Here is a 14,485-nt window from a genome sequence, read left to right as displayed (position 1 = left end):
GCACAAACATGCTCCCTCCCTCCTCCCCTCCCCTCTTCATAGACTGTGAAGAAATATGATGTGAAGCATATAGTGAACTGTACCCTGCTGAGACAAGCCTTGACCGTGAAAGTTCAGAGTAAAGCTAACACTACATCTTACAAACTTTATACTTATCTGTCCTATTGATTTATGCAAAGATTGTTTTATTTCTATCCCAAATTATTCAGTGTGTGATTCCCTGTTCTTGCAAGAATTACAATATACTTTGTCTTACAGGACAAAATTATTTTGAGAGCGAATTTACATAATGACAAAATGTCTAAGAAGCATCTTATGAAGTCAGCTGTTTTTGAGCATTTCACAGTGACTCAAGATAATAAACATTTTGTGTGTCAATGTATAAGTGACCCAGATGAAAACAAATGCTGTGATGCCAAAATCCCTACATACTCAGGCAGAGCTAAAAATGCTCCTTCAAGAGCTTCCAATCTAAAAAGACATTTACAACACTGCCACCCATAAGTTTACAAAGCAGTGATTGAAAAAGATAGCAGCATCAAGAAACCAGAGCCCAGCACTTCCCGCCAAGCAAAGGAGGAGGAAAGAGCGTCTTAAGCGTCAGTTACAAGATATTTTGTAAGTGACAAAGTTACTGTAAGAATGTTCGATATTGTGACAACAAAAAAAATTGTTACTAAGACACTGGCAGTAAAAGTTACTAAAGGTCATCACAGCAGCCAGGTTCTCCAGACCTAAATGGAAAAAGTTCTGCAAGATTATGAACTCAAAAACATGTCCTTGCTATTGTAACTGATAATGCTTCAAACATAAGTACAATTAAACTGATGAATGGAATAATGAAGGTGAAAAAAAAGCTAGAAGAACATTTCACATTCAGTATGATGGAGATGGAAGGCCAGAGTCTTGTTCCCATAACAGAGGAAAAAACATCTAACTGCAGAACAGTAAAATGATTCTTGACAATTAGATGATCTTGTTGAAGCTGCTTCACATCTCTTTCCTATTCATCACATGCGCTGTGTTGTCCACACGCTGCAGCTGGCAATAAGTCTGCAAGAGGGACATGCTGGAACTCTGATTAGCAAATTGAGGAAATTAGCTATTGCTGCCAGAACCCCTAAAATTGATTCCATCTTGAAGAGACAAGCTGGAAAAGTGGCAATTGAGGATCAAGCCACTCGGTGGGGCGGCACCTATTAAATGATTGCTTGAGCTGAAACCCTTCCTTGTAGATATGGCCAACCCTCGGGCAACACTACATGAAGGTCAATGGACACAGGTGGCTGAATTGAAGGAATTGCTTCATCACCTATTTACAGTGACTAAAAAGTTACAAGCAGAGGATTTGACTCCTGGCATTTTTATAAAGGAGTGGAAGAACTTGTTGTTTTGTTTGTCCCAAAGAGGAGGTTTAATCGCAGATGGCATTGCTGCTTCAATAAAACGGAGAGACACTGCTATTAGAAAATAAAATTCTTCTGGCAGCTGTTTATGTGGACCCGAGTCATCGTATATTGCTGGATGATCAACAGCTTACTAAAGGAAAAGAAGCTCTGACTCAGGTAGCAGTTAGGATGAGTGGGCTACAGGACGGCCAAGAGCAAGAGGGCTCGGGGTCCTGCCAGTGCTGCTGCCGCCGTTCTTTCATCCTCAGAGGAGGAGTTTGATTTTGAGAAGTATTTGGATGACATGGAGCAGGCAAAGCATGTTTCGCAGGGAAAAAGATTCCACTCTCATAGAAAACAGATTGACCATATTTCAGCAAAATTTTTCACTTGCTCTCAAAGAAGTAGAAGAGTTCAATTGTTCATCAAAGCAGACTGTTCAATAGGCAATTCCTTTATACCCAGAAATTGTTAGAGATGTTGCCCATGTGGTTACTGCTTTGCCACCCACCCAAGTTACTGTAGAGAGGTTGTTCTCTAGCCTTAAAATAATCTAAATGGCTTGATTATTGCATCATAATATAGATTAAAAGCCTGATGTTACCATTTTACTAGAGTAAATTTATCACTTAAACATGAGCCATGTATGAGGGAGTCGAAGTCGTGAGTTGGAGTCATGGGAATTGAGGAGTCGGAGACAGAGGTTTGGCTTACCGACTCCACAGCCCTGATTGCAATCAAGGAGTTTAATAGACACTGCAACTATTAAATACCCATTTTATTTATTTATTTTTTTTTTTTTTTAGAGGGAATAAACAAGCAATTGTGGCAAATCAATGGATGGCATAGGATAAGAAACTTTTACAAAATAAGGAACTTTTGCAAAAGTGGTTTGCAACAGCTCGATTCTGCACAAAGGGATGCATGTTTGCAGCACCAGTTATCCCTACATACAATGATAGATTCCGTATCATTCAAATACTATTTACAGACCTGGAAAAAGGAAAAATTCTGTTAACATGCAATTGTCATGATTCTTTGCTCAAGTGTTTATTAAAGCAAACCTGTCAGCACTTTTGGCCGATATAAGATATGGCCCCCGCCTTTCAGGGCTTATCCACATACAGCATTATAGAATGCTGTAGATATCTTTCTTATCTATCAGGTCAGATCGGGGGGGGGGGGGGGGGGGCTTATCTACAGCATTATAGAATATAACAGCATTATAGAATGCTGTAGTGGCCGCATCTTATAACGGCCAAAAGTGCTGACAGGTTCCTTTTAACCTAAGTTATTATATTAAAAAAATATTTCTCTATTTATGCTTGATCATGTAAAGGGAAACTGTCAATATACACGGAAAAAAGGTATAATAACAAAATATAGAAAGGGAGGGGGCTACTCTCTCCCTAGAAGGCCCTGAAAGCAGCCCTGCCTACCAGTGGAGGTTGGCACCCTAGTTGTTGACGTAATGGTGCTCCCGCTCAACGTTGGGAGCCCTGTGAAACCTAGACCACCCTAGACATCTAGAAAAATAGGACAAAAAAAAAAAAAACACACACAAATAAACCGTAAAAATACCCCTAGTGGGGAGACAATATAGTCTCATTGGGAACTGGATCTCAATTATCTCGGAGTGCTAAAGTGCTGATGTGCTGAATGCAGCTGTGGGGGGTAGAGACAGAGTCCACACTAGCATAAGAGGTATGGCAATCCTTATCCTCTAATAATGTGCCTAAAAAAAACATTAACAGCCAGAAAAATGGAAGGTTAAAGAGCCACAGCATTGTGGACATACCTCAGCAACACGCCTTATCCCAAAAATGTAGATAAGTATCTACTTGAAAGAAAAAGTATGTATGAGTTTAGCAATGATACTCAATGGAAACCACAAAGTACTCCCATATACGTTATATACCCAGCAACCATTTGACAATTCACTCCAGTGCTCATCTACTAATTAAAAAGATATAATGTAAAAAATATTTTACAATTTTAGAGAAAGCCAATAGGGTCAGGGTATTTACCAGCAATGAGTAAGTCTTAATCTCAATACTCCCATATGAGTTAGGCATCCAAATAGCCAACAACCAATCCCTCCAGGTCAATCAAAAAGTCATGCCAAAACAAATATCAAGAATAAATTCATAACAGTGTAATGCTGGCAAAACCAATAGAATCAGGGTACTTATCAGCCATAAGCAAGTCTTATTCCCGACGCGTTTCCCCCTTCTTAACAATCAAGGGATTCAATTTCCCCCAATGGCCTAAAGTCAAATGCTGTGTTTGCCGCACACCTCTGAATGAAAGCCGGAGGCTGCTGGAAGGAAGAAAGTTCATTTTCTCCCTGTAGCCAGGCTTCCAGTACAGTGGAAAAACAGTTTTAGAAAGGTATTAACTTGCAGATTAACCAGATATCTGCAGGTTAATAAATAGCGTTTGGGGACATTACAAGTTCCCTTTAAGCATAAGGGTGGAAAAATATGTTAGCTAGAAATAGGTTAATTGCTGAAAATACTATAGTATTGTGTATAAGTGTTTTGCAAAATGAAACTAGTAAATTTTATAGATTTACTCCTGAAAATATAGGCAGTGTTGACAAAAATATGTTACAAATGAGACAAGATACAGTATATACAGACAGTTAGAAATAAAAGGGAGTAAAATAAGAACTTTCACATTTCAGTCATGGGTATGCTATGTGGATGTGGGGGGAAAGGAATCTTTCCAGAAAAAGGGTACAAATGCACAGCTGGCTGCAGCTGACTCCCCAGGCAAAAGACAACTTCCTAATCAAACATCCTAGCTTTATATCTTTCCCTGGCTGACCTCACTGGATGGGCGGAGCTAGGGAATGTACTCCCCTTTTCAAAGTTACTAAAAATCTTCTGCGGGTCTTATTTCGGGCTGCGAGGCTCCCAGAGCGACGACAAGACTATTATCTGTCTACTTAAAAAAATTAATTTTCATTTAAGACCGAACATCATCTATCTAGGTATTACTCCAGGCAGAGACCCGTTTCTCGGTTTCTGGTGGGCGCAAAGTCTCCAAACCGCTGCTGTGAATAGCTTTAATTATGCAGATTCCAAAAATGTAAGTTTCCTGCCTGTATGATTATTCTGTATTATATTCGAGTTGGAATAGAAAAAGGAACTTTCAAATCCATGTGCTACAGACAAACCGGATTTACCTGGTCAAAAGCCACATTCCCGAGAGGGGGGGGAGGGGAAGAGTGGGATAGAATTACACACAGGCAAGGGGGAACTGCAGCTATGAGCACGAGAGGTCAGTGCTGCACGGCAAACATAATGGGGGAGGGGCAGCTCGAGCCCTGGAAGTGTACATAGAAAGTAAATGTATTCATAGTTAACTCACAGAGACCTACTTACTCTTCTTCAATATCAGGAAAGAGAAGAAATGAATATAAAGTGCCCAATCCATTTATTTTGCCTGGAGATTTGCCGCCTGCAGAAATCTATTGAAGCCGTTTGCACATCTCGTTTTTCAAAACAAATGCACACTTGGTCCAACTGGGAGGTTAGGCAAAATAGCAGTCAACCAAGTGTTTCGACAACAGATAACTGATGGCTACACTTACATAGCCTCTTTAATGAAAATCACAGTGCTTCATTGATGGACTGTAGTGATGAGTGAGTATACTTGTTGCTCGGGTGGCCTCCGAGTATTTTAGCGTGCTAAGAGATTTAGTTTGTTGATGCAGCTGCAGAATTTGTGGCTGCTGGACAGCCTGAATACATGTGGGGGTTGCCTGTTTGTTAGGGAATCCCCACATGTATTCATGCTGTCCAGCAGCCATAAATCATGCAGCTGAGGCGACAGAAACTAAATCTCCGAGCACACCAAAATACTTGGAGATCACCCGAGCATGATCGGGAAAACCCAAGCAATGAGTATACTCGCTCATCACTAATGGACTATAATGATCGTTCACTGTTAAATTCCACTTTAACGTTAGTTATGGTTGAACTCATCTACTTTCACCAGCTTTGGTCTATCGAGTATGGGAACTCTTTGATGTTAAATCTCCAGACTACTACAGTTCATTTTTTGTCATATTTAATATAGATTTCAACACTTGATAAATAAGATGCCAAGCTGTGTTGTAACCTATAAGAAAACCCAGGCAAGAAGGCAACCTCCCCCTTAAAAACACATTAAAAGGAACCTGTCAGCAGGATTATGCACAGTAACCTACACAGTGTCAGGCCGGCAGCGTTATACTGATCAAAATGATACCTTGGTTGATGAAATACATCTTGTGGCTGTTCTTTAATCTTTATATTCAGTTATGAGTTGATATACTCTTGCTCCGGTGCAGCCTGTGGGGGTCTTCATGTGGTGCTCTGATTAGGTATTCATAATGCAGACTGCTGACAGGTCACTGATCCCTCAGTGACCCGTCCCCTAGTTTGCATAGTTAATACTTGTACATACTAAAGAAAAAACCCTCCTGCAGGCAGACGCCGGCCGTGACACCTGCGCTGCAGCATAATTGCATGTTTAATGTGTAGTTACTACATGTGGTTGAGATTTCCTGAGGTGTACAACAAAAAAAAAAAAAAAAAAAATCAAATTTTAAAATGGTGCCTGCACAGTAACAGCTATCGATGTACATAGCTGCGATCAGATCCCTGCTAACACACAGGCGCCATCTTGCGAGAGGGAAAAAAAAAAAAATTCCTCCAAGATGGTGCGCGCAGTAGCAGCTCTCGCAGATCATCGAAAAATGGTAATGCTCAGGCGCAGACAGTGGCATCTTGGAGGAGGAGTTTTTTTTCTCTTCTCTAGCAAGATGTCGCCACCGGCGCCTGCACAATAGCAGCTATAGGATCACCTATACACACACACACCGATAGTTGCTACTGCGCAGGCACCATTTTCAAAATGATTTTTTTTTTGTATTGCTCAATAACATAAAAGAACAGCTAATAGTTGGACACTAAACATGCGTTTATACTGCAGCGCAGGTGCTATGGCTGGCGCCTGCTTGCATAAGGGGTTTTTTTTTGCTTTAGTATGTACAGGTTATCATTATGCAGACTAGGGGGCAGGTCAGTGAGAGATCAGTGACCTGTCAGCAGTCTTCATTATGAATATCTAATCAACACATGAAGACCCCCCCCGCCCGACAGGCCGCCCCGGAGCACGGGCATATCATTAACTCAAAACTGAAAAAATAAAGATTAAACAACCACAAGACGGATTTCATCACCCAAGAGATCATTTTAATCAGTGCAACGGTGTCGACCTGACATTGCCTTTAGGTTACTGTGCACGATCCTGCTGACAGGTTCTCTTTAACATGTATGTTTTTGTCCAGTAACTGTAGCCCCTTTTGACATGGTTATGCATTACATGACATTTTTACATGTTTGACTGGGTATTAAATTAACAGTTTCACTTATCTGCTGCACTCAAGAAACAATCCTACTGAAAGGAAATTTCTAAGATTTGATTCAATTGCATCTACTTTAAGACAGTGTATACTGTACATAAATTATGCATGCAAATTACTTTGATCACTGTGAGCCGTTGGTGCTGAAATGAATCAGTACTGAACCCAACGGAAATTAATCTCTCTCTGAAACATTCATGAGAATTAGTCGACTCATAACACAACAAAATAATGTTCATTTCTTGCTAAAATGAACTGTCTGAAAATAAGTAGTAACAATGGTAGCAAAGCACGCATTCTTTAAAGCCGAGCCGAATGACACTAGATCTTCTCGCTTCTTATTCTTCCTACAGAACAGAAAAACGTTAATGTCTTCTGGGACTTTAAAAGTGATGACCTATCCTAAAGGCCTCCATACACATTAAGTAGTGGCCATCCAAACCCGCCGATGTCAGCAGGATCAACAGAACATTTCATTTGTATGGAGGCCTCACAACTCCCACCTGACTAAAAATGTCAGGGAAGAGAGGGGGATTCGGCCTGTTAAATCTTAATAGCCAATTCCTTTTTGTATGGCTCTCACAAAGACCAAGGGAACAGTAGAGCTGAGAACAGGGGAGTTACCTAAGCGAACTGATGGCCAAACATTCAACAACATATCTACAGTACATACTCGTGGAGATTTTCAGCACTTTTGTGCTGAAACCGCCCCCCTCGGCTTATACACGAGTCACACATCAATACTCACCCTGTGTCGCTGGATCTCCATGCCTGCATCTCCTTTGTCCGGGCGCCAGCAGCTTCTTCCTGTGCAGAGGTCACGTGGTACCGCTCATTAAGGCAATGAATATGCATGTGTCTCCACTCCCACAGGTGTGGAGCACATATTCATTAACTTAATGAACGGTACCACATGACCGTTCTGCACAGGGAGAAGCTGCCGGCTCCGGAACAACAGAGAAGCAGGGAAGTGCAGAGACCATGCCAGGAGGGGCGAGTATGACGGGGGAGCCGAGCCCCGCATACAAGGGTGAGTACTGGGAGCCATGCATACACGGGGGAGTACAGGGGAACGATGCATACAAGGTGGAGGACGGGGGAGCCATGCATACAAGGTGGAGGACGGGGGAGCCATGCATAAACGGGGGAGGACGCCGAGCAATGCATACAAGGGGGAGGACGGGGGAGCCATGCATACGACAGTGGGAGACACAAATAGCAGGACAGGGATGAGGGGACAATACATACAATTACTTTAGGTAATGGGATTTTCCAGAACCCATGACATCACCTCAGAGAGGGGATCCGCCATTCAAGGACAGGGAAACCTACAGAATGAAAGGACAGCACACAGGGCCGTTGTCACCACCCAGGAGGCCCATTTGCTGTCAGGTACCCCAGCACTAGTGGGCCCCATGAATCAGGGAGCCCGGGTGTCAGCTGCCACCGCTCTCCCCCCCCATTCCCGCCTCCCATGCTTTAAATTGTTTGAAATACTTTCCTCTCCGTTTCTCCGCTGCTCTGGTCTCTTCTGCATCTTCTAACTCTGACGTCTCAGGGCAGAAGGCCCGATGACGTCACTACAGCTTGCCCTCTTCACTGAGCAATGGAGGGAGTCAGAAGATGCTGATTCCGGAGTTGCAGCCAGCAAGGAACGAGGAGAGGTGAGCATTTGATTATTAATTTTATGTATGGAGCATTACATGGGCCCCGTGTAATGCTCCGTACAGAGCAATGGGCCCCGTGTAATGCTCCGTACAGAGCAATGGGCCCCGTGTAATGCTCCGTACAGAGCAATGGGCCCCGTGTAATGCTCCGTACAGAGCAATGGGCCCCGTGTAATGCTCCGTACAGAGCAATGGGCCCCATGTAATGCTCCGTACAGAGCAATGGGCCCCATGTAATGCTCCGTACAGAGCAATGGGCCCCATGTAATGCTCCGTACAGAGCAATGGGCCCCGTGTAATGCTCCGTACTGAGCAATGGGCCCCGTGTAATGCTCCGTACAGAGCAATGGGCCCCGTGTAATGCTCCGTACAGAGCAATGGGCCCCGTGTAATGCTCCGTACAGAGCAATGGGCCCCGTGTAATGCTCCGTACAGAGCAATGGGCCCCGTGTAATGCTCCGTACAGAGCAATGGGCCCCGTGTAATGCTCCGTACAGAGCAATGGGCCCCGTGTAATGCTCCGTACAGAGCAATGGGCCCCGTGTAATGCTCCGTACAGAGCAATGGGCCCCGTGTAATGCTCCGTACAGAGCAATGGGCCCCGTGTAATGCTCCGTACAGAGCAATGGGCCCCGTGTAATGCTCCGTACAGAGCAATGGGCCCCGTGTAATGCTCCGTACAGAGCAATGGGCCCCGTGTAATGCTCCGTACAGAGCAATGGGCCCCGTGTAATGCTCCATACAGAGCAATGGGCCCCGTGTAATGCTCCGTACAGAGCAATGGGCCCCGTGTAATGCTCCGTACAGAGCAATGGGCCCCGTGTAATGCTCCGTACAGAGCAATGGGCCCCGTGTAATGCTCCGTACAGAGCAATGGGCCCCGTGTAATGCTCCGTACAGAGCAATGGGCCCCGTGTAATGCTCCGTACAGAGCAATGGGCCCCGTGTAATGCTCCGTACAGAGCAATGGGCCCCGTGTAATGCTCCGTACAGAGCAATGGGCCCCGTGTAATGCTCCGTACAGAGCAATGGGCCCCGTGTAATGCTCCGTACAGAGCAATGGGCCCCGTGTAATGCTCCGTACAGAGCAATGGGCCCCGTGTAATGCTCCGTACAGAGCAATGGGCCCCATGTAATGCTCCGTACAGAGCAATGGGCCCCATGTAATGCTCCGTACAGAGCAATGGGCCCCATGTAATGCTCCGTACAGAGCAATGGGCCCCATGTAATGCTCCGTACAGAGCAATGGGCCCCATGTAATGCTCCGTACAGAGCAATGGGCCCCATGTAATGCTCCGTACAGAGCAATGGGCCCCATGTAATGCTCCGTACAGAGCAATGGGCCCCGTGTAATGCTCCGTACAGAGCAATGGGCCCCGTGTAATGCTCCGTACAGAGCAATGGGCCCCGTGTAATGCTCCGTACAGAGCAATGGGCCCCGTGTAATGCTCCGTACAGAGCAATGGGCCCCGTGTAATGCTCCGTACAGAGCAATGGGCCCCGTGTAATGCTCCGTACAGAGCAATGGGCCCCGTGTAATGCTCCGTACAGAGCAATGGGCCCCGTGTAATGCTCCGTACAGAGCAATGGGCCCCGTGTAATGCTCCGTACAGAGCAATGGGCCCCGTGTAATGCTCCGTACAGAGCAATGGGCCCCGTGTAATGCTCCGTACAGAGCAATGGGCCCCGTGTAATGCTCCGTACAGAGCAATGGGCCCCGTGTAATGCTCCGTACAGAGCAATGGGCCCCGTGTAATGCTCCGTACAGAGCAATGGGCCCCGTGTAATGCTCCGTACAGAGCAATGGGCCCCGTGTAATGCTCCGTACAGAGCAATGGGCCCCGTGTAATGCTCCGTACAGAGCAATGGGCCCCGTGTAATGCTCCGTACAGAGCAATGGGCCCCGTGTAATGCTCCGTACAGAGCAATGGGCCCCGTGTAATGCTCCGTACAGAGCAATGGGCCCCGTGTAATGCTCCGTACAGAGCAATGGGCCCCGTTTAATGCTCCGTACAGAGCAATGGGCCCCATTTAATGCTCCGTACAGAGCAATGGGCCCCATTTAATGCTCCGTACAGAGCAATGGGCCCCGTGTAATGCTCCGTACAGAGCAATGGGACCCGTGTAATGCTCCGTACAGAGCAATGGGCCCCGTGTAATGCTCCGTACAGAGCAATGGGCCCCGTGTAATGCTCCGTACAGAGCAATGGGCCCAGTGTTATGCTCCGTACAGAGCAATGGGCCCCGTGTAATGCACCGTACAGAGCAATGGGCCCCGTGTAATGCACCGTACAGAGCAATGGGCCCCGTGTAATGCACCGTACAGAGCAATGGGCCCCGTGTAATGCACCGTACAGAGCAATGGGCCCCGTGTAATGCACCGTACAGAGCAATGGGCCCCGTGTAATGCACCGTACAGAGCAATGGGCCCCATGTAATGCTCTGTACAGAGTAATGGGCCCCATGTAATGCTCTGTACAGAGTAATGGGCCCCATGTAATGCTCTGTACAGAGTAATGGGCCCCATGTAATGCTCTGTACAGAGTAATGGGCCCCATGTAATGCTCTGTACAGAGTAATGGGCCCCATGTAATGCTCTGTACAGAGTAATGGGCCCCATTACTCTGCACAGAACAGCATTATATTGGATCCATTATTCTATACAGAGGATTATATGGGGCACATTATTTTGTATGGAGCAAAATATGGGGTCCAATGTACTGTATGGAGGACTATGTAGTAGTGCCCATATTACTGTATGGAGGACTATATTGTCTGGTCTAAAATGAAAAGTCCGCTATCACTGACTGCAGAATTTTGAATCCCCCCAGCGCACTAACTGAGAATTTACCAGTTTATGAGCTATTGTAGAATTTACAATAGAAATCACTCATGTAATGTAATAAGTCAATTATTTGGCACTGTACTAAACTTCTATTTATCTGCTGCATCTGTGCAACATTAATGGGGTGTGTCAAAGGGGCCCAAGGAGACTTTTGCCCGAGGCCCACAAAAACCTGGAGACGGCCCTGGCGGCGCCTCTCCACCACATGAGTTGTTTAAAGAGCATGAAAGTACACCACTTAATAGTAATATACACCATTAAAGAACAATTTTTTCTTCTAAACATTGTGTTTCTATCATAACAGCGATATTGCCTTTAAGAGTTGTGGCCTGACTGCTTATTAATTTTGACACATAGCAGGAGACCTTCTTTCATGAGAGATAACAAGCAAGATTTGATACAATCACTTGGATGAGTGTGAGCCTATAACATGGCCATTACAAAAAGAAACTGCCATTTTCTGGTGCGCCGCAGAGTCAGACTATCACAGTTTCAATACTGATAACCCATTATAAAAATACAATTTGCTGAATATCTGTGATTTAAGGAATCAGGACCTAAAAACAAGCCCTACATTTACTCAATCTGTTCAAGTAAACTGACTAGTAGCAAGCTGGCCCTTAATACACATACAGACATGAAGCAGGATCAAAAATAAAAAATAAAAAATATTTGATACTCTGAACAGGAGCTCATAATGAACTTAATTAAATTGGCATGGGAAATAAATTAAGGGCCTTGGGTACTGTGGTCAATCCAAAAACAGGAAAGCCCTTTGGTGGGATTGGTAGGTTGACTTTTTTTTTTTTTTTTTAAGAAGCAAAATAGTTCTGAAATTTGGTAAGTTGATAATGGGGAAGTATGTCTAGAATTACTTTATAGTCAGTACATAAAATTATATAACAGATTTCCTTCACTTCATGAAAGCAGTAGTACAGTTTAAAGTGCACAATATCACATCGTACAATTTGCTCTGGCAAGCTTTTCTTTATATTTAATAGCATTTATGAGTATTCTACATACTCAATCAATACAAAAGTGTCAGTAAGGACACACGTATTGTAATTTTATTTTAATCAGCTCCGAGATAATACAAGAGTACATATGAATCAGACCAAATTCTATTTCATGGTTCATAGGCTCAGATATTACCAAATCACTAAACCCAGGAAGTTATCTGCATTTCCCTTGTGAGGGCTTTTTTTTTATTAGAAAACTAGTAAGCAGCATTTGTATTTGTGGGAATAAGGAATTTTAACCCCAACATGAAAATTGCTCGAAAGAATAAACACACAAAAAGTAAAAAAAAATAAATAAAAAAAATGGGGATAATTAGGTTTCCATAAGAGATGGTAGGTAGATAGAGTAAGTGAGAATGCTAGATTAGTGGGAATGCAAAGAGGAATTAAAATGGTAATTAAATAAATGATTTATCCAATACGTATCCGGTGGGGCTCACAGTTTATCAGGTTAACAATGAATTCAGTTGATGCCACGTGGACAGATCATTTCCCGACTGTCTATGATGAGCTTCTGAATAAACTCTCTGAAGCAACAGTGTACAAAGTCCTAGCTAAAGTATTTTTTATTATACGAACAAACTTTAATGGCATTAGATAAAATGGGTGTATGCAACACTTACCTGGATCATTGTGAGAGTGAGGCACAAGGAAAACCTGAAGAATTTCATTATCCCACTCATGTTCATCATAAGTTATATCAAATCCTTGTTTCCATACACCACCATCTGGATTGTCAAATGGAAGCATTTCATACACATCCAGCATCTAAAGAGAAAATATAAATTTATATTAGAATTAACAGGTTCATATTCAATGGCTAGAAGATAAATGCTGGCGAATAACTTCCAGCCTTCAGTTCCATGGGCAAGTGATTAAAAGGCTTTTAATCCCCATGTTACTTTTATATTGATGACCTATCCTTAAGATATGCCATCACTAATGGGATAGTGGGGGGGTGCAACACCCGGCAACCCCGCAGACTAGCCGTTCCTGTTGCTGGCCAACTGTGCTCAGTTGCGGAGCAGAACTACACAGTTCCGTCAACTGTACAGTGGCTGTGACCAAGTACTATGAATCTGTCCCCCATCAAGGCTGCAAAGTCAATCCACAGATGTGCAGTGTTCCGCTAAGGAACAGCCCAAGTTAAATACATAATACCCACATGACAAAATTTCAATGCCTAGAAACACCCATACAACAGCCATTTTGGGTGGGGTTAGCAGAAGCCCAAACCCATTTGCAGGTTGGTCTGTAGTATTGTCCAATCGAAATACACTGTTGCTAAGAATGAGTACATAAAGTTTCATCTTGTCCGCTGGCCAATCTGATGCCATACATGTTTGCATAAATGGAGGGCAGTGACCAGATGCAAATGGTCAAAACTAAAAAGTTAGGGCAGAAAATAGAAAAGTGGGAGGCTGTGGCAATGTGAGAAACTAGCATTAGGGAAATATGGGAGAACCTTACTAGCAACATTGATTATGGTAATATGAATAAGTACGGAACCACACAACATCTATGGTGGCTTACTTCAAGGACCAACGCTACAGAGGTAAATATTAGAGTTATAATGAGAACTGGACTTTGAACCATCAGGTCTAAACCAAAGTACTTTCTTGTGAAAAGATTACAACTGCCATGTGAGCGTGTACTGCATCATGAGCAACACATGGCCTTATTCACACCCAGATCAAACGCAAGACATTTACCAAATGGTCAACAGGGCACAGGTTTAAAGTACTGTATCAATACACTTTGAATTCAGAAACAATAGCAATAAACATTCAGGGTCAGGTTTCCTAGTCATTCTCTGCTTGATAGCTTTGGGGGGGGGGGGTTGTGGTTACTAGAATCTATACAAGCGGTGTGACAGATCAGAACAAACTGAACCAGAGCAGTACATATAGACCACAATCTGGGTTTTATATATAATATATACCGTATTTTTCGCTTTATAAGACGCTCCGGATTATAAGACGCACCACAATTTTTGAGGAGAAAAATAAGAAAAAAATATTTTTTCATAAAATGGTGGTGCCTCTTATAATCCTTGCATCTTATTGCTTACCGGGGTTGGTGGCTGCGGTGTAGCGGGGTCCCAGGCTCGCTGCTGGAGGAGGCAGGCGTGGAGTGATGCTGCAGGCCGC

General features: G+C 43.9%; 1 protein-coding gene across 1 annotated transcript in view; it reads right to left on the bottom strand.

Annotated features, from left to right (window-relative positions):
* MAN2A1 (mannosidase alpha class 2A member 1) overlaps positions 1 to 14,485 on the bottom strand; it is a 195,345-nt gene that overhangs the window by 115,365 nt on the left and 65,495 nt on the right. Inside the window, exon 3 of the mRNA XM_073549319.1 lies at positions 12,959 to 13,103. Within this exon, the coding sequence (XP_073405420.1) occupies positions 12,959 to 13,103 (145 nt within the window). The remainder of the gene's footprint in view (positions 1 to 12,958; positions 13,104 to 14,485) is intronic.

Source organism: Dendrobates tinctorius, unplaced genomic scaffold, assembly GCF_039654945.1.
Source record: "Dendrobates tinctorius isolate UK_male_01 unplaced genomic scaffold, ASM3965494v1 ptg000003l, whole genome shotgun sequence".
Lineage (NCBI taxonomy): Eukaryota > Metazoa > Chordata > Amphibia > Anura > Dendrobatidae > Dendrobates > Dendrobates tinctorius.
This window is presented reverse-complemented; position numbering and strand designations above follow the sequence as displayed.